The following is a 26,923-nucleotide window of genomic DNA, read 5'->3' as shown; positions in this document are numbered from 1 at the left end:
AATGGTGCACGCAAGAAAATTAGTAGGGGATTATGATTGACTGATACCAAGTGCTTGGAAGTTCAGGTTATGGGGTAATCACAGACTTCGGAGTGTGAATAAGCGTGATCGCTGAGTCACCAGTATCAAATTACCAGACCATGCAACTGCGTAACTTTGACCTTACGTATAAGTACGGAGCAGCATAAGTCGTTACATGTGACTTGCTGTTCCTATTTCGCAGATACCAGGGAACTTTTTCACTTCGTTTCGAATCGAAACTTAATAAAGAGATAAAAAAGTTATGCTCAGATATATCCTGGAATGTATTAATGCTCAAAGTTAAATTAAGACAGGATTTAAGAGCAACATATTTTAAACCAAATTGAACTTCGCAGTTGTTGAGAATGAAATCTGAGTAGCACAAGCTCTCGGCAGAAAATGCAATGGCGATGCTTCAAAATGCAGCAAGAAGACAAAATTTCGTGAACAACAAAACTGCAGCAATCGACGAACTTTAGAAGCTGAAAGTTAGAGACGTTGTATCTTGAAAGATGATAATACAGATCGAGAATATCAAAATTGTCGCATTTTATTGTTTAAAAATATCACAGTAATTTTTGGAGCAGACTTAAACCAAGGAATCGTGCCCGAAATAAAACGAAAAAAACAAAGAACGCTGGGGTAAACTATATACTGAAAATGCATAGGGAATGCCGGTAATCAAAGAAGAAAATATTTACATGAAAATAAATATATAAGAATGTAAAAAACGACCAAGTTACTGCATTTTGTGTAAAAAATATTTATGAAAAGTATTCTTTTTTGCAGCCCAGAAGGCAGCCTTAACGTGCCCAGGTATTCGCGATGCAAGAAAGAAACGTTGCCCCAATGCAACAATCTCTGGTGGAGGCATTCGGCAGGTCGTCAAGCTCCGGTACAGCTCATTTGGGCTGGTCTAAAGTCCAAAAATTTCTCACCACTGCCCTAATATTCTTCACTCAACATCGAGCCGTGTTCGAAGGTCTCTACTTCAGAACTTTACGGGGGTAGTCTGACTGTAATTGCTTCAGAGTGGCGATTGTTTCGGCGGCCACGCCACTGCAATGTCAGAAAAAATGTCGGTAACTAGAAATCCTGGCTGCGCAGAAACAAAATCGAAGAAGATTTTTCGCTTGCGTAAACAGCCCCGGCCTTGTTGCTGGCAGCGACACCGAAAAAGGCTAAGTAAATTAAACTTTGAAATGAAACAATGACTGCTCTGCCTACAGCAACCAGATTATTGCTATCCGAGGGTATTTAATGAATTAAAAGATATTTGAAGAAACTAGCAAATAACTTTTTTTCCTTGATGAGATTTAAATTGAATAATTGCATGGTTAAGAAAAATAAAAAGTGTGGAATAAACTGTTTCCTGAGAAAATTTTCAAACAAAATTTAACATGAATATAGAATAAAACTTGCCAGGAAGCTCTTAACAGTATTTTGAAATTGTCCCAAATCCGAGAAAACGTATAAATTACACAAATTACACAAAAAAAGCATTAACTAAGACCAAATTTTCCCCAATTAGGCGAATTTCAGGGCAAATACTGTAAGCAATACCCTGTTAAACTGAACATAACATTTTCATTAATTTCGAAAGAATTATTTAGCATGTATATGCCTAACAAGCTCATGTGTAAAGCTAATTTCAACTGACAGCACGAGGGATGTATCCAAATCCAGCCATTGCGCCGATGTCGAAACCAGTGCTTGCAAATCCGACGACGTCACAAGCCGCACCTGCAAATCCGACGATGTCGAAAGCAACGCATGCAAATCCGACGATGTCGAAAGCAACGCATGCAAATCCGACGATGTCAAAAGCAACGCCTGCAAATCCGACGATGTCGAAAGCAGCGCCTGCAAATCCGACGATGTTGAAAGCAGCGCCTGCAAATCCGACGATGTCGAATCAGAGCCTGCAAATCCGACGAGGTCGAAAGCAACGCCGTCGAATCCGACGATGTCGAAAGCAGCGTCTGCAAATCCGACGATGTCGAAAGCAGCGCCTGCAAATCCGACAATGTCGAATCAGAGCCTGCAAATCCAACGATGTCGAAAGCAAGACCTGCAAATCCGACGATGTCGGTCGAAAGCAACGCCGTTAAATCCGCCGATGTCGAAAGCAACGCCTGCAAATCCGACGATGTCGAATCAGAGCCTGCAAATCCAACGATGTCGAAAGCAAGACCTGCAAATCCGACGATGTCGAAAGCAGTGCGTGTAAATCGGGCCACACGAGACAGCTGGCACACTCAGGTCGATCAAAACAGGTCTCAGGCGTCTGGCCGGGCCGGGTCTTAGGGCCGCGGTTTGTTTGTTCACCGGTCAGGGTTTTGTGAGCAGATTTCACGGCCTGAATGGCAGCAAACTGAGGCCGAGATACCGTGGCGGTGGGCAAATATCTGGTCCATTGACGGGGAACGCTTGAAGAATTCATCAAGCGGTATATCCAGAAGCAGTTTAGAACAAACAATTGAGGGAGCAATCAAAGAGAAGACTAAGTCCATTCACCGCTAAAGCTTGCGAGTAAATTTCGGAGGAGAGTAAATAAGCCAACTCCTGTATTGATTGGGGCTCAACAGTTTATTAGAAAAGAATAGAACGTCTGCTGTTCACATACCTGCGAGAAAATTACCTTTTCCCACTATTTAAATATTTAACAGTTAAGGTTAGTAAATTGCAATTTTCAGTTATCGCTTATTTTGGTTGAGTCTCTCAGATGTGTCATTCTTCTAGTGCGGTTGTTTCACTCTCTTCACCTTTGTACGGATATTGATGTAAATTCTAAACCTTTATTTACGTATTAAGTTTTGTTTAGAGATTTTAGACAAATCACTCATCTAATTTATTTACTTGAGGTATCGAATAAGTTCAATTGAGTAAGAGAGTCACTCGAATTAAGTGCAGAACCAGTGTCTATTGCGACCCGAGTATCTGTCTTCTCTTTTCACGTAATTATCCGCGCTATTCCGCACGTCTTAACGTGTGCATCACCTAAATTTTACCGATTCCTTCTCAATTTCAAATTTACAAGCTTTATAAAAGCTGGAAATAAATTACCGGGGCGCAATTTAAATCTTATGTTCATGAGTTCCAGCATTTATCCACTTATTCATTGCTTTATTTACGGCACTTATGAACACATATGTTAGGAATGATACAAAGTAATGTACTTGATCACAAAACTATGATCTATATAACATCCTTTCATTCGTCAGTGTTGTAAGTTGTGTACATTAGGGTAGCTACATAAAGCAGAGATTTTGTTTCTAGAATATTTGTTATTTAATCTAGCAAGGACAGCATGTGCCGATTTTTGCCAATTCATTAAGTGCAAGGTTCTGGAATCAGAGCAACTATGCAGTATGATACACAATCTTCAGAACTAAAACACATCGACGATTGTTGGTTGGAAGTCAAGTGTGTACAATTGACCCATAACCATTTTATTGTCCACTCACATATCAACTGAGTTTTACACTCACAGGTTCTTTAAAACGCGCATTCAGGGTTCACCAGGAAACTAACTCCATTACCCTCGCTATACGTTCGAAAAGTTTACTGCAAATGAACTGAAAGCAATAAAATGCAAGCGAAAGCTTGAACGGATTAGCAGAGCTGGGAGCTCCTTTTCCTGCGTATGGACAGAAGCCAAGCGCAGTCGTATTTTCGAGGACTAAGGAGGAGTTTGTACAGCGCTTTATGGCTGCAAACCTGGAAAAAAATGAGATTTGAAGCTAGACAAGATAATCCTTGAAATGGAGCAAGTTGGATTATAGTTGTTTATACAACAGAGCTTGTGGCATTATTGCATTGTGTTTGTAGAAAGTTCAAAAGATGCTCTTATTTCATTATAGTTATATGTGAAATATACATGAGGTTTGTAGAGATTTCGATAAAATAATCGAATAAATAACTATTAAGAAATAGAAAAAAATAGCAAGAAAAGTTCGTAATAATGGGGATGGAATGGCACAGGTGATTGAAACTAGAGAAAATTCATATGAAATTTTATTACGGAGTGACCGAATTTAAATATATCAACTGAGCTTGAGGCAGAAGAAAACCATCCTGGAAAGGTAAACGAGGCTGGACTCCAATAGTTTTGCACTTCCAAAAGATCTCAATTTTCGAGGAGCGGAAGCTGGAGTCAAACCTAGGGCGACTAAACTGGAAGTCGGAGTGCTGGAAATGCGCAAGAGTGAGGGGGACTGCAGAAGTTGGGAGCGTATAGAAGATGGCTTAGATCAAATTGTCGAGCCGTTGATTCGGTTAGGATGGTCTTCAGACCAGGCAAACTGATCACTATCGGGCACAGACAAGGTGGCTTGCGACTCACTGCAACGTACAGCTTTCTCAGACAAATTTTGAGAGCATCGCGAGTCAAGGCAGTATTTGAACCTAAGTGTCAGGTATTGAATAATCATGCACTAGTCCCAAAGAAAGCATTGATGACAAGATAAAATTGCTAAAAAATGGCCTATGAAATTTTAAATCGGGAAAGATTCTCAGTTGAAATACATTTTCAATAACAGTCGCGAATTCGAGCAGAAGATAAGCTTCCAGGCGGAAAACTCGCAAAATTCCTTCAAATTTTAACAGGCAATAAAACAACGAATCGCAAGGTTGAAAATCATTGCGCATTGCAAATTGTAAGCCTCCATCATCCCAGACACACGGTGTCTTCCATTACTCAGGAGCTGTGGCACCGGTGACCAAGTTAACAAGACTCCTCAGGCTGGCCTTCGTGTGGGGACAACATCGAGCTAATTTAGCGTCCAAATGGAACCATGCGAAGGTTGTGTGTTTTTCCTGGTCGAGTGGAAGCCGTGATGCATCAAGGTCTATAATCCCGCCAGATTTGAAGGGTCATTTTCGAAGTCACTCCTGCGTGAGATCCTCAAGGGAAGGCTGTGTCACGCGAGCCCTCTTTTCGCGTGCACGTACACAGAATGTCGGGTTTAGTGGCTTAATCGGCTGCCTTCCCTCACATGGAAGATCACTTAAATTACAGGGATGAGCTGTGATCGTCGTCATATCTTCACTTATCAGAAGATTTCTAAACTTTATAAACTTTCATGAACATAGTTCGATTTTCGTCTAACATGATCTTCGCAACATCATAAAATATTCGCATTTGACAAGTTCGTGCACTTTCCTGAGAAATTTTCGAAAGAATATGAACTCCAAAACTGAGTGAACACAAAGGAATCTACTAGGCAGAAAGCTAAACAGAGTTTCAAAACAAGCTTTCAAACATAATACATCACCGATCATCCGCAACCAACAATTTAGGAAGCCCTTTTCGCTAAAAATTCTAACCATAATATTATTGTAAAATTCGAACGTAACGTAATACGTACGGTATAATTCCTTATAAAAAGCTCTTCTCGATCTTTGCTTGAAGATCTCAGACCACCAGATCGATGAAGCAAGGATTAGAGAAGCAACATAAGCATCTTCGGGAGGTAAAAAGTGGGCAAAGTCGAGAAAGAATATATAAAAATGAAAGAAAATCTATAAAAACTGAAGTATTTCTGTTTAACGATAAATCACAGTTACAGGATAAATTATTAAAAAATATAGTGGGTTGTTTCCATCACACGAGAATTTTAATTAAATGTGAACAAACTTTTTATACATGCACATGAATAAACAATTTAACTGACCCTTGGCTAACAAGAGCGCATCTAATCCCGTCTCCCCCCTTGAAGTGTTTCATGCTTCGAGAGCAGCGTTGTTTTTCTTATGCACGTTGGCTGGAGGAACTACATCGTGCCTTACGTATAGTATTGGTATTGTTATCGCAACGCTCCAGTATTCAAAGTCGTATTGCTATCGCAACGCTCCAGTATTCAAAGTCGTATTGCTATCGCAACGCTCCAGTATTCAAAGTCGTATTGCTATCGCAACGCTCCAGTATTCAAAGTCGTATTGCTATCGCAACGATCCTGTATTCAAAGTCAGACCAGTCCAAGAAGCAGCCATCCTGTGGCTGACGGTGTATCGACGAATGTTTCCAATGGGGTCTGCAGACCATAAAGCATCGTGACGTCGTCCGCATGCGGCTATTCATCTTATGTAAATGATCTCGATGAGGAGAATAAAGGAGCTCCTTATGTACCGAAATGCGATGCATGATGAATATTTAACTGAACACTGCATCGCGTGAGCTAGGTCGCATGGAGGAACCGTTACGTGTGGTAGCGATGTTATTATTAAAATAATAAACGTTTCATGTCTTAACCCCAGCAGACTGAGAGGGGCAAGAAGTGAAATGGCGACAACTCGAATGTGCGGTAGAACATCTCAGGGATAGGTTGGGACAGCAATATTTATGTAAGAATTCATTATTCAATGGTTTCAGCGTGTAGCTGCGAACGTTTTCGTTAACGGCATCTTTTACTATTGAATTTAGAATTGATATCATCTCAGATATCATTGGGGACTCTCGTAACTTCAGCTTAATAAACGCAAGAAAAATGAACAGTAGGCCAAATTATTTGGACAAGAAATATACAGGTTGAGTAGATCTTAAAAATATGATTCCAAAAAATTCCATTGAACAACGCTCCGAAAAGATTGACCACAAGTCCTCCTGAACACTTGAAATTCTCGTCCCCTGGAACAGAGTTAAAGGAAGCTCCTCGCAGTAGCAATGCAGCTGAACCCTCGCTTGAAAGCAATAACTGCATAAAGCAGGCAAGGTGATCTCTAACGATTCTCCGCGAAGAACAATATTGCATAAGGCTGTAAAAACCCAGGCAATGAAAGCGATGGAACCCGACACACTTTACAATTCAGAAAATCAGAGATATAGCAGAAGGCAAAAATGTCAGTATATTAAATATGCACGAAGAGTGATAACAACAGTCTCGCTTTTAAAGTTATAAGAGAAGTAACATGGAGCAGGCGATTATTCTGGTATTCTGAGTATAGAAGTAAGTGCCTTACTACGGCGAATGCAGGAGAGTGATGAGTATCTGCACATGTACAGTCAGACCGAAGATGAGGGGAAGAGGAGCAGCAAAAACTCGGGTCTGATGGAAGACTGATATACTAGCTGTAGAGACAAGTTAATAAACTCAACATGGAGAAGCAACACAAATGCATCCAAGATTAACACACCCACCACTAATCCACTACTTCAAGCGTGAATAAAGTACATTAGTGGTGCATGATATTGAAACAGCACTTTCATCTAGATAACGTCGGCATATAGAAGCGACAGTAACACGCACACGGCAAATGATTGATACGAACTGAATCTTATCAACAAATTAGTATATTCGATGGTATTCATGCAACATACGAGCCTTTGTAGCCTATCTCTAGCAATTGTTCCCACACAACGGCTCAGTGCTTGCTTTTCTACGTTTCGTTCTCAAAATGAGATTAACAATAGGAGTCTTATAAACTTTCGTATTCAATTCTGACGAGAGACTGAAAACAGACAATATGGAACACGAGAATCCTTAAGCCGGAACATGCGATCACATTGCATTAAACAATTCCAGAATTCAGAAGAAAATTATTGATGGTACATGGAAAGCCAACCATCTGTCATTTAGAGCCTTGGTTGATCAGTCACGGAATTTCATCCTGGGTGGAGTCGTGTTCATGGGGTGGGGCCCTGAAAAACCTTAAAAGTTGAATTATTATACCATTTATTAAAGAAATTGGTAGGAAGTACGAACACGAAGAATTCTCTTCGGCTTTCGTACAAATGGTCAGATATCTTCACAACAAAGAATTGTATGGAAGAAAAGACTTCTCAACAAAGCAGATGATCGAAACTGATGCTTTTGGGCTTGGACGATGACAAAAATGTCACTATGTCGCAAGTTTTCATCCGATAAATACGGCTGAAAGATTACGCTGAAACTTCTTATGCTTTTTTTGCAATGTTTTTATCGCGATGTATGAAGCCATTGGATTGCCACTATCTTTCCCTAATTTTACAGTAACAAGAGTGCCTTCATCAACTATGTATTCCTAAGCAAACGAAGCTGGTTAAACTCATGCAATTCCATGCTAGTAACCCAGGCCAATATCGGGACTATACACGCGGTCGCCTAAGATCGTCTCGCATTCCAGCAGGGATTGCAGGAATTATTGAAGGGCACAGAGACCTGGAATGCGAGCGTATCGCAACTCAGAGGTCCGCATAAAATGTGCAGAGCCCAGCTATAGGATAGTGGTAGAAGCACCAAGTCAAAGCGTGAGGACATTCACACTTGAAACTCCTCAGTACAAGCCAGACGAGCCAGTCACTGTGCCAGACGAGCTCTCAAATAAATCGAAAAAGTTTCTAAAGCTTCTGGTCTTAAATACAGCAGACTAGCGGGGTTCGAGGTTTATGCTCTTGACTGCCATATTAAGCCCGATTGAGCACACTTTTTAGGTTTAATTCAAAACGTAATTATTGTCTTGAGTTTTCAACATTTCATAGTTAGGTATTGTCGTCAGAGTACCATTAACATTTTGATATCAATTGACAAAGATTCCAAGAAGAATTGCAAAATTAAATTTAGTACCGTTTATAATAGAGTACCTAGTTGGGAGACGGGCAGAAACGACATTTTTTTTACTTTTTTATTGGCTACTATTCAGAACGGGAGCGATAAATCTATTGAACGGAATTTCCCTGACGGAGGCTTTCACTTCGCCTTACCTACTCGCGTTTCCTTTCCAGTCTTGTTCAAATCGACATATTCAGTTCCGTAGATTTTGTGAGGAGACCTTGCATGCGCCCGTTAATTTATTAACATGTTTTCGAATGAGGTACACCATATGATAGTATTCGGTCCAGCAGTACACCGTCCGTGTTGTCATTATTGAAGTGTGTTGTTCGTATAGCCTGGAACTGGTAATCGAGACTTCAAAGAGGCTTGAAGAACTGAAAATGTATTGATCTACGATAGCAGAATATAAAAAATGCAAGCCGCATTAAATTTCAGGATTTGTTCTCCCTGAATCAATTCATTTCACTTATTAAAATAAATTAGATTTGATTACATTACTTGCCATGCTTTTTATGATTGTATGAGTTTTAATAGAAAACCCACGCAATATTAGGCTAAGTTTTCTGGTTCTGCTTAACTTATCTGCGAGTGTATAACATCATGGAATGAAAAAATAACATGTCAACGCTTAAAACTTTTTAATTCACTTATTCCAAAGTCGGGAAAATAACCAAGCGAAAAGCCTAAATTTTTTAAGCGAACCAAGACCCTAGCTTCAGGCACTGGAATGAAGCAAACGGGGGGGGGGGCAAACTGAGGAGAAGGAAGGTTATTTAAACAAATTGTCGGTGGTTTGATTGCAGCTACGGAGAGCAATAATACCAGCAATGCCTGAAATTACGCATGTTGCAATAGGTGCAATTCCTGCCGACCGTATAGGCCATCCCGCTACGAGCTCATCCAGAATTCCGGCGGCGCGACCCTGGACTAATATCTCCTTTGTCAGCCCGCCAGCCGTGTAGTTTTTAATAACACTTCCGAGATAAGGCATAATTAAATGAAAATAGCGGCAGCTGGGATTAAATGCCGGGAGATGGGGTCATGGACTAGGGAGGGAGGTGGACTGCCGATCTTGATGGGATAGAAAAATTAATTTTGATACCGATTTTTAAAATCTATATTTTATGTAACTTCATGTATCATTTCCGATGTCAGATAAAAATGACCCTACGCAGTTGATGGTGTGAAATTAACACAAAGTTGCCTTTATCAACTGGTTGACATCACATGAAGATATTTGACTGATATAAATGCAAAAAAATTAATGCAACAAGCCCATTTCAAAGAACATGCATGTGTGCAAAATATAATAGAAGAAAACGTTAGAAAAAGTGATGACAATATTCAATATTTCGTTAAATATCGAAGTAGACGACGTGATAAGAGTAATCATGTGAGATACGATCTTTAGCACCTGGTAAGACATCGAAGAAGCTAACGATGACCACAGCTAGAACACGGCCAAATCCTATAGCAACCAAACAAGTTATAAAAAAAAAACATTGAAAATCAGAGAGCCTTGCTATATTTAGGACCAGATAGCAAACGAACTTTCCGCAGGAAATTTCCGAGCAGAAGACGAACGTTAATGAAGGGAAACTTGGAGGCGACTCATAAGTCATGGCAGCCTCGCTATCATGGCTGATCAGACTCACACGGCTGCTACGTACGAGACTTTCTGTCTTGCTTTGGGCCAAGACAAAGAGCGCTATAGATCAATGATAGAAATACGGCGGCCGGATGCGTCGAGTAACACGCGCAAACAACATTTGTTTTAGGCGCTACAGGATCGTTGGAGCCTCGTCGTTTATTTCCATGGTCAAAACAACTAAAGATTGCAATCCGACGTCCGGCGCAGAGCAACGAGCGCTTTAACAACGCCATTAAAAACCTTTGCTTTTATCCTCACGTAAAGAGTTTTCTGATAAAAAGTATTTATTCCATGGAAAATACTTCTAATATAAAATGACAATTTCTAATAAATCATGTTTAGCCGCACGCAGAGTTGTTTCTACTAATGGGTAGTTTCGTTCGATTGCGACATGAGGAACGGTTGTTGCAAATTAAGAACTGTGCGTTCGCATGTTTGCTTATCAAGAATATCGACGTCAAGGCCAGTAAGGTAGAGTCCATTGCTACTTTACTTAATTAACGTAAGGGATATATATATATATAGTTTATCGCTCAATACATTTACATGACCTTGCTCCGTTGAACGAGACAGAGATATCGCGTCCAGAGCAGGACTTCTATATTTACGGATGTGTACCAGCGTGATGAATGCGCTGGGGCCACAACTTATGACTGGTCAGAGATAAATGTATGCAGTCTCTAGCCACCTCTGGTATAAATCTCACTGACATGTAACTGAATAGATAATTTAATAACAATATAAATTGATATTCGAAATGCATATAATTTTCCTGCGGATAAATGAACATATTAAAAAACTATAAATGAAAACAGTGAACATGGAAGAAAGTGAACACCAATGAGACATAACTGGTTATTTTTATATTGAATCTTAATGGGAAGTTTAAGGTTTTAAAGCAGTTTCCTATGTAAGATCAGCCATTATAGGAGAGGATAGAAGATAAACGTAACATGCATTATAGGAATATAATGATGTTACATAAATTCTTGCCTGAGAGCGGCTACTGGAAATCCGTATATTATCATGAATGGAATGTCAACCAACAAACGTTTCTTCAGCCAATGCTTCAAATCGGGATGAATCTACGGCTGTCGTAGAACTTATGTTCTAAGGAGGTTTATAACTTTTATGAGGGCAGCTTCCTAATTAAAGTGCATTAAGGAAGTATTTGCGGATATCTGAATGAAGCAAAACATATGCAAGTAAAATTGAAAGCGTTGACAGCTACGAGTACTTGGGCGAGTTTTGATAGTACGCTACGTGAACCATTATGACGTGTACTACGCGTACTAAGTACACGTAACGTTAGTCCACTACGTGTACTAAGACGTTTTTCGGTTGTACGTTCCCAGGACTAAACTGGTGCATGCGGTGGCTCACCGAAGATTGCATTATATATATAACTTGCCCTTTTTAGAGAGAAAATAATGCTCATACGTCGGGAGCGAGTCAGTCTCATCTGATTTAAAGTATTCCAGTTAATTTTTCAATCTAACGTTGGGACTGTACGTTGTTGGGATTGTTTTCAACAAAATTTCCAGAAAAAGCGGCACATTTCTATTCAATAATTAACATTTATTAAAACATTTATACATTAACGAATTGAACCATCTTCATCTACGTGCAGGAGCAAGCAACACGCAATATCAATCTTTACACGCAACCATCCACACAGATGGAAAAAAGTGGAACCCTCTCTTCCATTGCCTACTATGAACGACACTGTACGGCCCATTGATTGTTCGGGATTCTAACGACTGCCTCCCCATGTAACCAACTGTCGTGTGCTCAAAGACCGTCATGCCATTCAGCTGTTTTACCGAATACAGCGAGCTAATTTCCCCTAATAAATGCATACCACGGCAAGAATGGAATTTTTAGTCCTAAAAATACTTTGGTAGCGGCACCAGAATTTGCATGATTCGCTTCGTCTTCGAGCTTGGCTCGTCTGACTCTTTATCTTATAATCCATGTATAATTTCAGCGGGTTCATGTCAGACTGTTGTAATTCCGAGGCTAGGAACAGCGGATGTTAGCAAGCTTTGATGAAGCAAGAACTTCAAATTAATGAAAAACATTTAAAAGTAAAGTATTACGCTCGGAATAAATAACATGGGTTTTCAACATAGCTACATATTTCAGCATAAAATCATAATGAGAAAACATAAATGATATAAAAAAATTAATGGTTCTTGCATATTACTTTCAACACTCAGCAAATGAAGTTTGAACAGCGATCAATGAAAATCATTACAAAAAATCATCAAGTCTTGCATCAGAATCTGAGAAGCAAAACCATTTTTTATTAAAATGATACCTATTTATCAAGCACAGAAATAAAAGGAAACTTGATTTCTCAGGCAAACAAACTATATTTTTCTCGCAAAAATTATATACTGGAATAACCATTTAGATTTTCACGTGGTATCAAAACGTCCAACTTAAGGGCGCTATCTTTCAAAAATAAGAAACATAAATAATCAACTACGTATTATAAATTCTACGTTTCTTTAAAAACAATAATAATTAATGTCAATAATGTTTTATATAACAAGAAGACGTGGCTCAGCCATAAGCAGTTAGGCCGGTGACTGAGCAGACCATTCGAAATGAGATCATTTGCAGGGCCGGACGCTGGCGGGCAGTTAGCCCTGGCTCTGTTCCAGGTTTTTTCTCATCGCCAAGTCTGGAAGGAACTCTTCATCAAGACTTTTTGGGGCGAGCGATAAGCTTGACGTTGAATTGAAATGTTCTGCATAACAAACCGTATGGAATGGAAACTGAGCACTTGCATGACAGCCACTAAATCATCTGACGTCTCAAAAAATCAGAGAATTTATTATTATAATGCAGGGAACGAGCAATAATGCTGCAGATAACGAGCTATTACTCTGCAGAGAACGAGTTATTATCCTGCAGAGAATGAGTTTTTATCCTGCAGAGAATGAGTTTTTATCCTGCAGAAAACAAGTTATCATCCTGCAAAGAGCGAGCAATTATCCTGCAGAAAGCGAGTTATTATCCTACAGAGAGCGAGTTATTATCCTACAGAGAGCGAGTTATTATCCTGCAGAGAACGAGTTATTATCCTGCAGAGAGCGAGTTATTATCCTACAGAGAGCGAGTTATTATCCTGCAGAGAGCGAGTTATTATCATACAGAGAGCGAGATATTATCCTGCAGAGAGAGAGTTATTATCCTGCAGAGAGCAAGCAATTATCCTGCAGAAAATGAGTTATTATCCTGCAGGGAATGAGTTATTATCCTGAAGAGAACCGGTTAGTCGATGCATAACACCTACAATTTGTTTACGTTGAAAAGACCTCTGTATAAAGAAAATCTGTTTGGACTTCCTTCATGTTAACATAACATCAGCACAATTAAACTGTCCCAGCTCGCCAGATGAGAACTTAAGAGTCTCATGAATCTGCCACATTAGCTTGTATATTTCAATATGTGATACTTAGTGACGGTCGCAGAAGTTGATACGGAGTTAGGGCAGTATTTATGCGACGCCCTGACGACGCTGGTTTATCTATGGCTGGGACCGCCTCGCGCATTCATTAAATAGGACTCACAACCACATGTTCATTTGATCCATTCTATCATAACTGATGAGGGCGAGAAGTTTTACGTGATATGCTAGTAAAAATTCAACAAGCAAAGCTCCTATCCAAAGTGACATACTTAATTTTTTCTCGTTGGGTTGGACTTCTCATGAATGGAAATTATTTATGTGAAAATGAAGGATAATCTCGTGATGAACCTTGAAAAATTAAACCTTGAAACTTCAGAAGTCGGGACTCCTACTAATAACTTACAATAAATAACGGTAAAGAAATTCAGAGAAAATTGATGGTCTTATCCTCATGACCAGAAGTTTTGGTCAATATTGAAGAGAAGAGGCATGGCTATAATAATTCTTCATACTGAAACAAGAACAAAATTGACGGTGAGTGAGGCATGATTGATGCACGTACAGGTCAGGAATATCAAGGCTCGGTCAATTTCGCAGAGATCAGAGCGCTGCTGAGGAATGGCCCTGTCAAAGAGCAGCGTTGTTCACTGTATGGGTTATTTCTGCTGTGCAGTACCAGGTTAATAAATATTTATGAGTGAAACTAGAATAAACGTAATCAAAAGTCCGAGAGCGCATAATAAAAATTTAAACGGTCGTCAAACCAGATACAAAGTAGGAAAAACGTAATTTCTGTAAGGAAAATAAATTGGCGTATTCATGTAGTATTTCAAGCGTCAAAATTTGCATATAAAATCTCCGTAATAATACATCGAAACACCTGTGAGCCAAAACTTAATCCTATTTCATGATCCAAGGCCACTACGAAGGTAAATTTCAGTGGCGCGCATAAATGTGAGCCGTTGACCCCTAGTCGACACGATCGATGGGCGATTGAGAACAAAGCTTTACGTAAAAATCAAATCGATTGTAGGGCAAATCTCGGCACCGACGTTTACTTTAGTTAGACTTAACATGCTATCGAGCAAGGCTGCTCGAGCTGCTTTCAGCGAACTATAGGTAAATTATCCTGGTTTTAGACGAGTACGAAAGTATTGTATTTAAAAGCTGGGAAAGCTTCAAATATGCAATTTGTAGAACCAAGACCATCAGGTTATCAGTTACAGAAGTCATTTACCAAATCAGATCAGTCTTGGTGTTAGTATTTCTCACAGACGCTACACTAAAATAATTGAAGCCGGTAAAAGTTTTGTCATAAAAAAATAAAAGTCGCGGAGTAATGAATCTTTTCAATTGATTCTTTTCAATCTTCGTGAAAGACTTGTTGTAATAACCTGAAGGTAACAAGCCAAACGAACAAGGTCGCAAAATAATGAGTAAGGCGGAGTAATATGGACAACGCAGGCCATTGAATGAAGAGCGACATGTTTTCAGCTAAAGGACATCCAGAAAAATGTGAACCTTTAGAAGTTAGTTCCAACTTTTTGTCATAATTGAAAGAGATGAGGAGGAAAGTCTTCAGTTTCCATGGTTCTATAAAATGGAAATTTTTAGAACGCTATAACGAATAATAGAGATGCCAGTAGTCTTTTCGGAGTACAATACGAGTGAAAAGTATTGTTTTATAGAGAAATGGAACTCATTTTCTAGAGTAGCCGGCCATTTGCTGTAGACTGTTACAGGGCGAGCTATAAACGAACTTTTCTCTGCCAGCAGCGAAGTGATGTATGTTATGCGCTGTCACTTTAGAATGGACCAACTGAAAGAGTTTCCATGTAATACGTCAGGGTGGAAACTTAGAGAGACATTTTCGTAGGGGACCATCGGCGACACATTTATTTTCCATCGGAAATCAACCGTCAACTCCAAGTAAAATTAGTTGAAGTACTCACAGTAGAGGAGTATATTTAGGAGTGAGTAGCTGTGATTGATACAATGTTTGGAGTTGCATGAATGTGTACGATATTCAACAAAAAGAAGACGATCGATAAAAAATAATTTGAAGATTTAAAACAGCAAAAATATTTATTTATTGGAATAATTCTTATTATTTCTAAACCTTACCGCATTCCGATGCGATAAAATGAGAGAAGAAGAAGAATTCTCTTCATTCCCATGAAGAGAAAAACATAGAGGATTGTAAGCTGAACCTCAATATATACCTCAAATTCATACCTCAATTAAAGGTATAACCCGGCCCACTTCCCTTCGGCAATTCTATTATTTCGCTAGAAATTTTACTAGGCTGATAAAATGTCAAAAAAACAGCTCTTTCAGGGAAAAATCAGGGAGAAAGTGGTTAATAGTTAAAAGAAGATTTTACTCGTATTGGATATCAGATATACGAAAAAATAAGAGCATGTATACAAATTAAATTGAAATCAAAATGTCTCGGGAGGATTACAAACGAATGACAAGTGGAACTCTTCATCCTAGTGTGACACTGTGACAAATCTTTCTTATAAAACACTAATTAGATGAATGCCAAATCATTCCCTCGATCACACAATACTAAATAACTGAGATATCACAAGTAATCAATTTTTGTTTTCAAATAATGAAAAAAATGTATTCCATAGGCATTAGTTTTGACTTGGAACTTTGGAAGCAATGGAAAGTGATTTTTTGGCTACCGGAATAATACTCTACCGCGTATAAGCTTTTCAGTATCCCGTTAGAACAATATGATGCCAATTAATGTCCGGTATACATGGAGTGAAGCAAGGGACCCAAATACCCATAGAGTTGACACTAGTGAAGAAGAAGAACAGATGCGCTCAAGTGGGACCACTAATACGAGTCTAAACATATCAATTACCGGTCAAAAAAATCCGTCTGTCATTACCTAAGAATCGAGTTGAACTAACAGGGATAACTAATCATATCAGGCACACTAAGGAAGAGGAACGCATCAATAAGTCTGTTTACTCGGAAGCAAATCAATTCCAACCTTTCCAAGGTACATTTTTGCTCAGCATGTAGAAAAGTCTCGGTCACATCATGAGACAAGGAAGCTTTGGCTCAAGTTATTCGCTGCTAAGAAGCTCAAGAGACCATCACTCGCATCGCGTATTTAACAATAAGAGCGTCAGAAAATGTAACTTTTGGGAGCCTTGCGCCGCCATAAAACAGCGCTCGCATTGTTGATTAGACCGCATTTTTGTTAGTGTTACAGAATTGGCTGCGTCGTTCCAGCCAAAAGAAACGAGATGACATTGTAAACTAGATGACGAGAGCACTCAAAAATGCGGATGAGATTAAGGCAAAATGAAATTCCCTGTCCGCAGATAAAGAATTGCTGGGCAAAAAGTAAGTTTTATCAGAGAAGACATGAGCGGAGCTTCAAACTATTTAAATCAACAAGTTCTCTGTGGGAAGAATGCAGCGAAATAAATAATAATCCTTCAAACTGAGATGAACAATTCGATAAATCAGAGCTCTTTTTAGCGCATTTTCTCATTTATAGAAAAAAGGCGCTATTGTGCTCGTCATGTCCGTCCGTCTGTCTGTCCGTGACCACGTTTTCGTCGACGAGAAAATGCGCTCTCTGTCACTCACTGCAGTGAGTACTGAGTTATATTTTTTAATGTAAGTTATCGTTTAATTGAAAAAGAAAATAAATTATAACTTATGAAATTAGTTGCGTGGTATCTAATACCAACTCGCAACTCAAATTATTTCTACATGACCAAGCATTTGAAATCACATACACAAGAACTTTAACCGAGTAGTTCTTGAATATTATTATGATGCAGTTACTGAATATTATTATGATGTAATGTTCTATCAAGGGCTGAGATTTTATTTTAGAAACCGAGACCTGCTGAATTTTTCCATCACATTATACATGGCCAAGTAGTCCTATAGAGATAAAAACGATTGAGGCATGCAGCGCCTAGGTCAATTCGAGGTAAATAGATCTGAATAGAAGTCGAAATAAAACATGTACAAACTGTTACATCATCTTATATGTAATATGTGCATATATACATATATTAGTCAAAATTTGTGAGTTTTTGCAGCCTGGGGTCTTAAATATAACATACAAAGGCTGTTGGGGCTCTTACTCATCGCACTCATTCAGAATCCTCATCATGACAAAATATTACCTGGACCTGGAAATTTATTCATAGAGGGAGAATTGCAGAACTGGGAGGAAAGGATTGGAGCGAATATTGCAATTTTTGCTTTAAATTCATACATATACATATATTGTGTAAGAATTGAATTGAATTCGAAATGCGTAAAGTAATTTTGAATGTTTTTAAAGGAGAGCGTAGAAATTTTATGCAAAATATGGGTTGGAAAAGTCTATCTTCAATTAGCATGCACTTGCTTCATTATTATTTATGGGATTGAGAATGGTAGGTTTCGGGACAACGGGATTCTGAAATTGCAGGAATTATTGATTCCGGCCAACGCCAGACAAACCTGCAGGTTTAAGACAAAGGAGAGTTATTTATAGGACAAAAGTTACTATTGAAGATCGATAAGAGGTTAGTATGATAATTACACGGCCGAGCATAATTATCAATTGATTGAGCCTCTTGGCTGTCAAGAAAAACAATGTTGCGTAAAATCCAACTTTAAAAATACATTGATTTGCTGTGGCATGCATGAATGCAAACATTTTAAAAATTAAAAAAAACTATAAATATCGAAAATGATAACTTCCAAAATGATGACACTCATATAAATGATTCCATTTAGTGTGTTTAACATTCCATTACTCGTTTACTAATCGGACAGAAATGTCATGAAAGCAATTTGCCAATTAATTAATTAATTTTGTTTTCAACTTTTTCAAAAGGAGGCCTGATAAAAATTTAACTCAACACACGAATAAAATTGAAAACGAGGTTAGGAAATACAACAGTATTACAACTTTTTCAATTACGTTGACTTTTCCGCATTGCTTCCGTTTTCGTCGATGAAGCGCAGGTCGCCATATTTCCGACGTTGCTCTCACACATGCAACGACCGCTAATAAACGAATGAATAAAAGGAAACATTGAGAGCACTTACACGGCCTATGAGTCTCGCAAGGAAATTGCTGCACTCGCAAGCAAAAGGAAAACAAATTGCGAGGTCACCGCCAGTTTGGGCGGCAACAAATAAACGCGCCAACGACGTGTTTTTTGCCGGACTCTGATTTGGGATTGCCGACGATTTGCCCCACGACGGAGTGAGGACAATTGTCGTACAAATAACGCGGAGGCGTTGAGCGAACGCCAGTCACCGGCAATATTTATCTGGATGTAAATGCCTTCCGGGTGACCAGGCCGGTTATCACGGAAATTGTTTATCGTTATTGAACAATAAGGGGAGGGTTACTTCTATGATAGGTGCTGAAATTACTCTCTCCTTGCCTGTAGGTTATCAAGTGATTTTTTCTTGTCAATCAACTATGTATTGCAAGACTTAAGATCAACTTAAAAAAAAAACAGAAAAACTTGGACACAAAAATACAGTGGAACAAATATGAATACATAAAGTTTGAAAAAAAAAGCATTACAGTAGGTTATTATTTATAGACACCAATTAATTGCACAAAACATGAACGGTCATGTTGAAAAAACATATTCGAAGGCCAATACGATCATTGTGATGAAAAAAGAAAGAAATATACGGAACAGTGAATTGTTTGAAACTGTGCAAGAAACTTCAAACGCAACACAAAATAGATTATGTGATCGTATTTTTGGAAAAAATGAATTATGGAATGGAATCAATAACATGTTTTATTGAAATAGATTATGGGAACGTGTATATGAGCGAGTTCTTTGGTGAAAAGAAAATGCCTCATTTGGATGCCAAGAATTCATTTAATGCTACGAGGCCAATTTTTCAAGTTGTGGGTGATTTATATTTGATATCAGGCGGAAATCCTAATGTTCGTTTGCTTACGATAGTTAGACTCGTACATATTTAACGTCTAATAATCTCAAATTTTTCGATGCATTTGCAAAGATGACTTTTTGAAAATTATAAAAACTTTCAGGAGTATTCCTGGAACAATAGCCCACCGAGGTGGCTCCTAACACGCGAGAAAAGGTAACAAGAATTACAGAAGCAAAATAGAATTGGCAGAAGAAATGTCGTCTGCTGGAATAAGCGTCACCGGGTGGACAGTAGCCAATACACTGAAAAAGAAAAGGCTTCGCTTATTCTGGACCAGGAGAAATAATCTCTATACTGAAATTATTCCTTCTATTACTTATTCTCCTGTCTCAATTGACGAAGAAAAAGCCTCGATTCTGGCGCAATTCTATTGTCAAAAGTGCGTGCTAAGGAAATAGATCCATCATGAAATTATGTCCTCATATAAAATTATTATAATTATTACTGTAGAATTTGGAGGTAAATTAATTTTGCTTACATTTATGAGAACAAAATATCTACGGAAGGAAGAGTAAAACACAGAACTCTGATTTGACGTTGCTTTCCCTCCACTGGCCAAGAATACCTCGATATTGTACGATAATAAATACGATAAATACTGCAAATTATTATAAACACCCTGAAGACTGCGATGAAAGATGCAAAAATATTGGACTGTATCATATGGAAAGCGATTCCAGTAGCACTTCCGGACAGAGAAGCGAGGCGATTAAAAGGTATGGCGTGATCGTATCAATTAGTATGGCCTATTTTCCTCTATCCACCTTAAATCATAATAATCTTAAAGAAAATTTAGTAGGAAATATATTGACCTAGGCAAACGTAAAATATATATAGACGGTAAACAGTCAATAACGCCCACGACTGGAGCACCAGCCTCTAGGGAAGAGGCCGGCTTTTGGGACAACGTCTCGCAGAATCAGATACGTTATTCTGGCAGGCATGTCAAGTTACCGCCGGACTTATCGACAGTAAATGTGACAAGAAAAACACTGCGTTATTAGTGCCTCCAGTATGGGGGCAGTACTTTTGACGACACTGATTTTGAGTGTTAAGAGATAAACTTCAACAGATAATAAGCAGTAAGAAGATTATATTCTTCTCGCTGAAAGGAATATACACGAAGACGGAAAGTGATAACGTCATGCCATGTCTTTACTCACGTCCAAGAAGTCAAGTTACTGAAATATTATTATTAAAGTCCGTGGAGTGTTTGATATTTTATAGAATTTCTCACAGGTCTCATATTCCCAGTTGATTAAGAAGTGAACGTTTCCATGCAAACAATAGTATTTCGAATTATAAATTTGCTATAAACTGAAACTTTCCCGTACTTCCATAACGATGAAGTTGAAAACCTCAGTCTAACAGATAAAAATGAATGAAACGAACAAGAATATATGACAAAAGCGTCGTTGAGAAAAAGTGGTTGCGGTTGCAAGCTGTAAATTGCTAGCATCCATGGAATACCAGAACGGAGTAAACAAACAGCAATAAAACAAGATAATTGAATACAGATATGAGAACAGGAAATAATGAGTAACCAAGTAGCATTAATGAAGTTATTGACTGTGAAATGAAGCAATAATCCACACAGCAGCAGCAAGAAAAAGGCAAGCACGGTAGCATGCCAGGCATGATTCATCGCTCGATTGCCAAGCCCTGCCAGTAATGAGAGCTGGGATGACGGGAATTAGATCCTATTGTCGGGTCATCCTTGGGAGTGGCATCAGATGCGAAGTCGATGATGCCTCACTATTTGCGGAGCGATCCGCAGCCCAAGAAATACCGGTCGCAACGATGACGGCAATTCCGCAGAATGAGCGCAAGTGCACAATACATCGACGTCCCCAAATCTCGGCATAGCAATCGAGAGGATGTCTGGCAGCGATGTGAACGGGTGGAGCAATGATAAGACCGGGCCATGAGGAAGAAAATGTAACATCCAAATGAGATAAATGAAAAAATTTAAGGGATGCAGTAGAATGAGAGAGGGGAGTGGCACTGACTAGATTTCGAAAGGAATCCGTTGAATATATTCGGTTTGTTGAGTGGACATAAAGAGAATATATTTAATTCAGAAATAGGAATGGATTACGAACAACTAATTGCATTACAGCTACACCATGCAAGCACCACAGACAACATTCAGCAACCAATATCATTTCCATCATCACGATTGTTAAACGCACGACAACCAAGCCAGCACCACCACCAACATCGCAGCCTCTACAGGCCCACAACTCATTGCCTAATCATCACCGTAACCGCCTATATCATCACCCTAAAGCCACCAGTATCATCGCTAACTACCATTACCCTCATCGTCACCCCACTGCTACCATCACCACCGTTAGCCACTTCCACCATCGTCACCACAAAGCCACCAGTATCACCACCCCCTCCAACAGCACTTCTTCTAATCAAGTAGCTCGTCCTCCACTAGCAGATTGCCGCGGCATATCCGCTCCCGCAAAACTCTTTTGCTCCTCTGAAAATCTCAGCCGTAATATCCGTGGTGCACACGACGACCGAATGAATCATCTTTAATTATTGAATAAGCAATCCTGAGAAGGTGGTATAAAACCGAGCTTCGGGAGTCCGTAGCAGATACATGTATCTCAGCGCGTAGGTTAATTAGAAGGCGTAATGAGTGGTTGCGTTGCCCTATGTAAATAGAGACCATGAGACTAGAACCTTTGGGCATGTTTCTATTCAATGAAGCTCGTTGAAATGAAGGCTCGTAAATAACGGAGCTAGCCTAGCATGCAGGCGCTGTACATCATCTCTAATCTTACGGCCAAGAAATCGTCTGCGAGGAAAATTAGTGCCATTAACATTTACTGGCGTAATATTTTCTTAAGAATCAAGAACAATGATCGAAATATGAGTGAGTAGAATTTGCAAGAGTAAACTAGATAGAGAAAGATATGTTGGAAAAACAGTTTAAAGGAAAAAAATAACGGAGTGATGTTAATGGGTATAACTTTGGTGTCAGTAACATATTAGGAGATTCATGAAGAGTATACGTATACAATTATTGGGTAAAATGTTAAGAATAGCATAGGTAAGAGAAGTATTATCGGCAATATTAGAAAAATGTCACAAATTGTAGGTCAGTTTATATTGCTGACAGACGGAGAAAAATTAAAGATGCTCAATTAGCCTTATTCTAGAGTCTTATTGTATCACTTTACCTACTACTGAAATGCATAAGGCTGGAATTCACTGATGCGCGTACAGCTTGTATTGAAAATCTCCATGGGTCTCATGGATTAGATTTATCAGTAGCTATTTGCATTAAAAATATAAATATCATCTGAAAAGATTCAACCATATTCCTATAAATGTAGTCAAAGGAAATAATACTTTCAAATGTCATCGAATATGTTGAATGAAATGGCAGTCATTTCATTAATAAGAGAACGATAATTATTCGTTAAAATTGCAAATTTTATGTTAGCTTTATAAATTTATAATTTAAAGAATATATTCTGACACTGAAAATAACAAAATTTGCACAAAACTGTCAATTGAATGCTTTTATTAAATAGAAGTAGAGCGATGTTTGCTGATGAAAAGTGCGTATAACTGGGGCACCAACCAAGTTTCTGAAAAATACTATACCAGTTATCCGAAATTATGTTTACAAGAACTGAGACTGCAATCATATTAAAAATACTTTTTAAATAATTAAATCATTAAAATAATAAATATATACTCTATTTAAATATGCTTATTGTATGATTGTTGTAAATAATATACTCTATATTAAATATGATGAACCACTGACGAGGGCCTCAGCAGTTGGTCGCGCGTCAATACGGGCCCAGCGTGGCGGGAGCAGCAGCAGCAGCAACAGTAGCAGCAGCAGTAGCAGCAGCAGCACTAGCAGCAGCAGCAGCAGCACTAGCAGCAGCAGCAGCAGCAGCAGCAGTAGCAGCAGCAGCAGCATCAAGCAACAGCAGCAGCACCAGCACCAGCAGCGGCAGCAGCAGGATAGCCGCCGGGTCAGGGCAGACGGCGGTATTTCACCCGCTGTTGTCTTGGGAGCAGCAATCACGCGACAGTTCCCAACGACAAGTCACGGACAGGTGAACAAACGCATGACGAATGTCGGGTAATATATTTGGTCTGTTAACACTTCCGAACAATTTTAGTACCGTATTCATTGTTCAAGCTACCAGTTTCTGTGTCTGTTCATAATTCATTTGTCGTCTATGAGAGAGAATTTATGGTTTTCAGACATAGATACTGAATGGTATTGGAATCGAAACCATTATGTATTTTTTGCAAAAAAATTCAAAAAGTCCACATTTATTAAGCGAGATGGTGTTCTAAATTGCCTAGTATTAATTGAAAATGATTTTGGCATGTAGATGCGGGATTTATAAATAAATCAGAGAAAAAATTAATGCAGGAATAAAAGACTCAGGCCAAGTATCGTTTTAACTGAAGACATTTGGGCCTTTGGGTACACTTTTTTTAAGTTTGGCCGTGCCGCAAAAAACATCGACCATACAAAGGCCACCTCATACGCCCATATGACCTACAAATGTCAACTAACAACTCATATATTTTACATATTCTGTCACAAAACACACATGCCTCACGGAAGGCCTCCCCGCCACACGCAAAGATCCTCGCGTGCAGATCCTTCCTTGCAATCGATCCAGGTAGGCAATTTCAGCGCACGATCCTTCATGCAATTTTCAGTGGCATTTCTAAGCTGCAACGCAATTTGTACTGATAATACCGAGCGTAATGTACTAACCTCAGGTCTAATGTGACTCTCATCATGAAATGTCTGGCCTGCTCCTAACAACGCTGTGTTTTTCTTTAGTTTCCCCCCGTGCAGCCAAAGCTAGAGAAGCACCGTGGCAGTAAGGTAGAAGGAGGCCAGCAAAATTAAGGTGGCGTGAATTTTTTTATTATTTTAAGTTTTGCAGGAAAAATTCAATAAAGAAACACACACCGTAGGAGTGTCACAGTCAGAATTTGGAAACCGTTTGTTGCAACTAAGCAAAACGAAATATTCCAAAAAATATTAATCACCTGAATGAATAAATTCCTAATTGACTGCGAGAGACGGACTACAGGATCGTTATCAAATTTATGATTGCAGTAAAACTCAATATACAAAGAATTCTTATTAGTAGTTTCGTATAATTCATGGAGTATGTGTACATCATCGAATCCCTCAAATATGAACATTAACCGCAAAATTTCTGCGACCCATGTAAACAGGCAAATTTTAGTGAATAGCAAATGTAGCGATCAAGATTTAAAGTTATATTTAAAAAAAATTCTATCTGCTCTAAGTGGGCGATCAAAAATTACCTTGAACTTAAGTATTACTTACTATATTCCAAATATTATTTGAAAAAGTCTGGTACGGAAACAATAATGAGATACTATTGAAATTACGTAGTACAATTAGACGATAATTCAGAATAAAATCGTATCCGGTAATTATGAGGTCAACATAATGCAGAGGTCACACCGGCACCTCTTACCTGATCTTGTGCTGGCCGGGCATTTTGGTAGCAACGATACTTGAGCCCTCGCGGCGCTTGCTCTCAGCAAGACTGCATAATCGATCTCTGATGGCAGCGGCCACAAATCTTTTGCGGCCAAAATAATGACGATGGCCGGCAAATCATGAGAGGCGTTGCGTCCTCATGCATGTGCTACTGACGTCCTCGAAAGGTCAGATCCGCGTTAGCATGACTGCTGTTCAAATAGAAATGATCGTTTTTTTTATAAAGAGTCAACTACAAAAATATTGAAGGCGAGCTATAATCCCCGCCAAGATTTTAAACGACGTTAGACGCAACTCGCAGTAAAACCTGTATTCATGGTATGATAAACTCAATGGGTACACGTTTTCTATCAAAATAAATTCAAGAGCTCCGAGAAGAGCAAGTTCTTCAAGTTTAGTAATAATGCTCTTAATTGGACTCTTGAATAGATACTTTCCTCTTTAGAGTTTACGTCAGAATGAAGCTAGAGAATAATAAAAGTTATAATCTTAATAATCTCCTAGCATGAGGAATATGATTAACAAGAGTAACGAGAAACGGGGCTTTGGCCGGATCGTGAGTGAATAGATGAAGGCGAAGCCTGAATAGCATCGCGTTTAAAAACGACACGCGCTTCATAGACAGGAAGACCAGGCTGTCCTGAGTGATGGACCCCGCACGTTACCGTGGATGTCTTGAATAATTTGCACCAAAAATTTACTTGTAAGCTCATGCAGAGAACACGACGAGCTGAAGGGCAGGGAGCTGCGTAAGGCAGAAATTGGTGAAGTCATGCGTGAGGAGCAGTTGAAAAGAAACCTATTATAACGTTAAAAACTTATAATTATATTTTCGTATATAGGCGTAAAATATAAATTTCAGTTGCATTTTTATAATGTGAAATTTAACAGTTCACATACTGTAAGATCAATTGTAAAGGGTAAATGAAGTAATTGAGAATATATCACGAAGAATAACCCAAGATCTAAACAACAGCAATCTATTTAGGACGACAGCGGTCGTTCGTCACTTCAATCTAAAGCTCGTGCGATTAATGGAACAACTTATTTATATAATGAAATAACATACAAGCATGATACAATTTATAATCTTATTTGAAAAAATTGATCAGTTAGCAGTGAAATAGCCATGCGATGATTTAGTACTCATCAATCTTGACTCAACAATCTAAAGTATATATAGATAGATTTTGAGGTACTCCATGTTATAATACCCCGATGACAGCCGTACTGTATCAATATAGATACGACGAAAAGCCATGGGCTATATATATGACAGGAAATGAAACATAGAAGCGCAGGTATCGCACAAGGGCCATAAATGAAACGAGTTTGCATCTCAAGCCGCGAACTCACATCTCTAATCGTAACGTGGTTTACAAAAATCGCATACCAAACTTATTTAATAACAACAATCATGTAAAAGAATGACGCTTAGGAACATTTAAGCTGCAGACCATTGGAAGCCCAGTTATTTTAGCGGGATGAGCCACGTTATTCAATATTTACAAATTCGCGTGATTTTCAAACCATGAGAATCACACCCGTTTACTATTACCTTTGCATGAACTGGACGCTGAATGTCAAGTTTCGGTTGAATCATACAAGTGCGCGCAATCAAGTTCAGAGCTAAAGCCCCGGATAATTGGTTTTGACCATTGCGGCAGTTGCTTGAATTAATTACTGTCTAGTGTAGAAGGCAAGGCAATAATTGAGGCAGGAAGTTTTCTCAATTGGGGGAAAGAAAGACTGCGCTCCAATATACTTAGAACTTCAAAGAGACCACTTAGAACGCT

At 38.9% G+C, this 26,923-nt stretch overlaps 1 protein-coding gene across 1 annotated transcript in view; it reads right to left on the bottom strand.

Moving 5' to 3' along the window:
- Positions 1-1,007: 1,007 nt before the first annotated feature.
- The window catches only part of LOC125179498, a 47,091-nt gene continuing 21,175 nt past the window's right edge, over positions 1,008-26,923 (bottom strand). The window contains exons 3-4 of the mRNA XM_047885505.1: positions 1,682-2,033; positions 1,008-1,080 (exon numbers count right to left, since the gene is read on the bottom strand). Coding sequence (XP_047741461.1) covers positions 1,008-1,080; positions 1,682-2,033 — 425 coding nt within the window. The remainder of the gene's footprint in view (positions 1,081-1,681; positions 2,034-26,923) is intronic.

The sequence above is a fragment of the Hyalella azteca genome, unplaced genomic scaffold, assembly GCF_000764305.2.
Source record: "Hyalella azteca isolate HAZT.00-mixed unplaced genomic scaffold, Hazt_2.0.2 contig2234, whole genome shotgun sequence".
Lineage (NCBI taxonomy): Eukaryota > Metazoa > Arthropoda > Malacostraca > Amphipoda > Hyalellidae > Hyalella > Hyalella azteca.
Note: the sequence above shows the minus strand (reverse complement) of the source record. Positions and strands in the feature narration are given on the sequence as shown.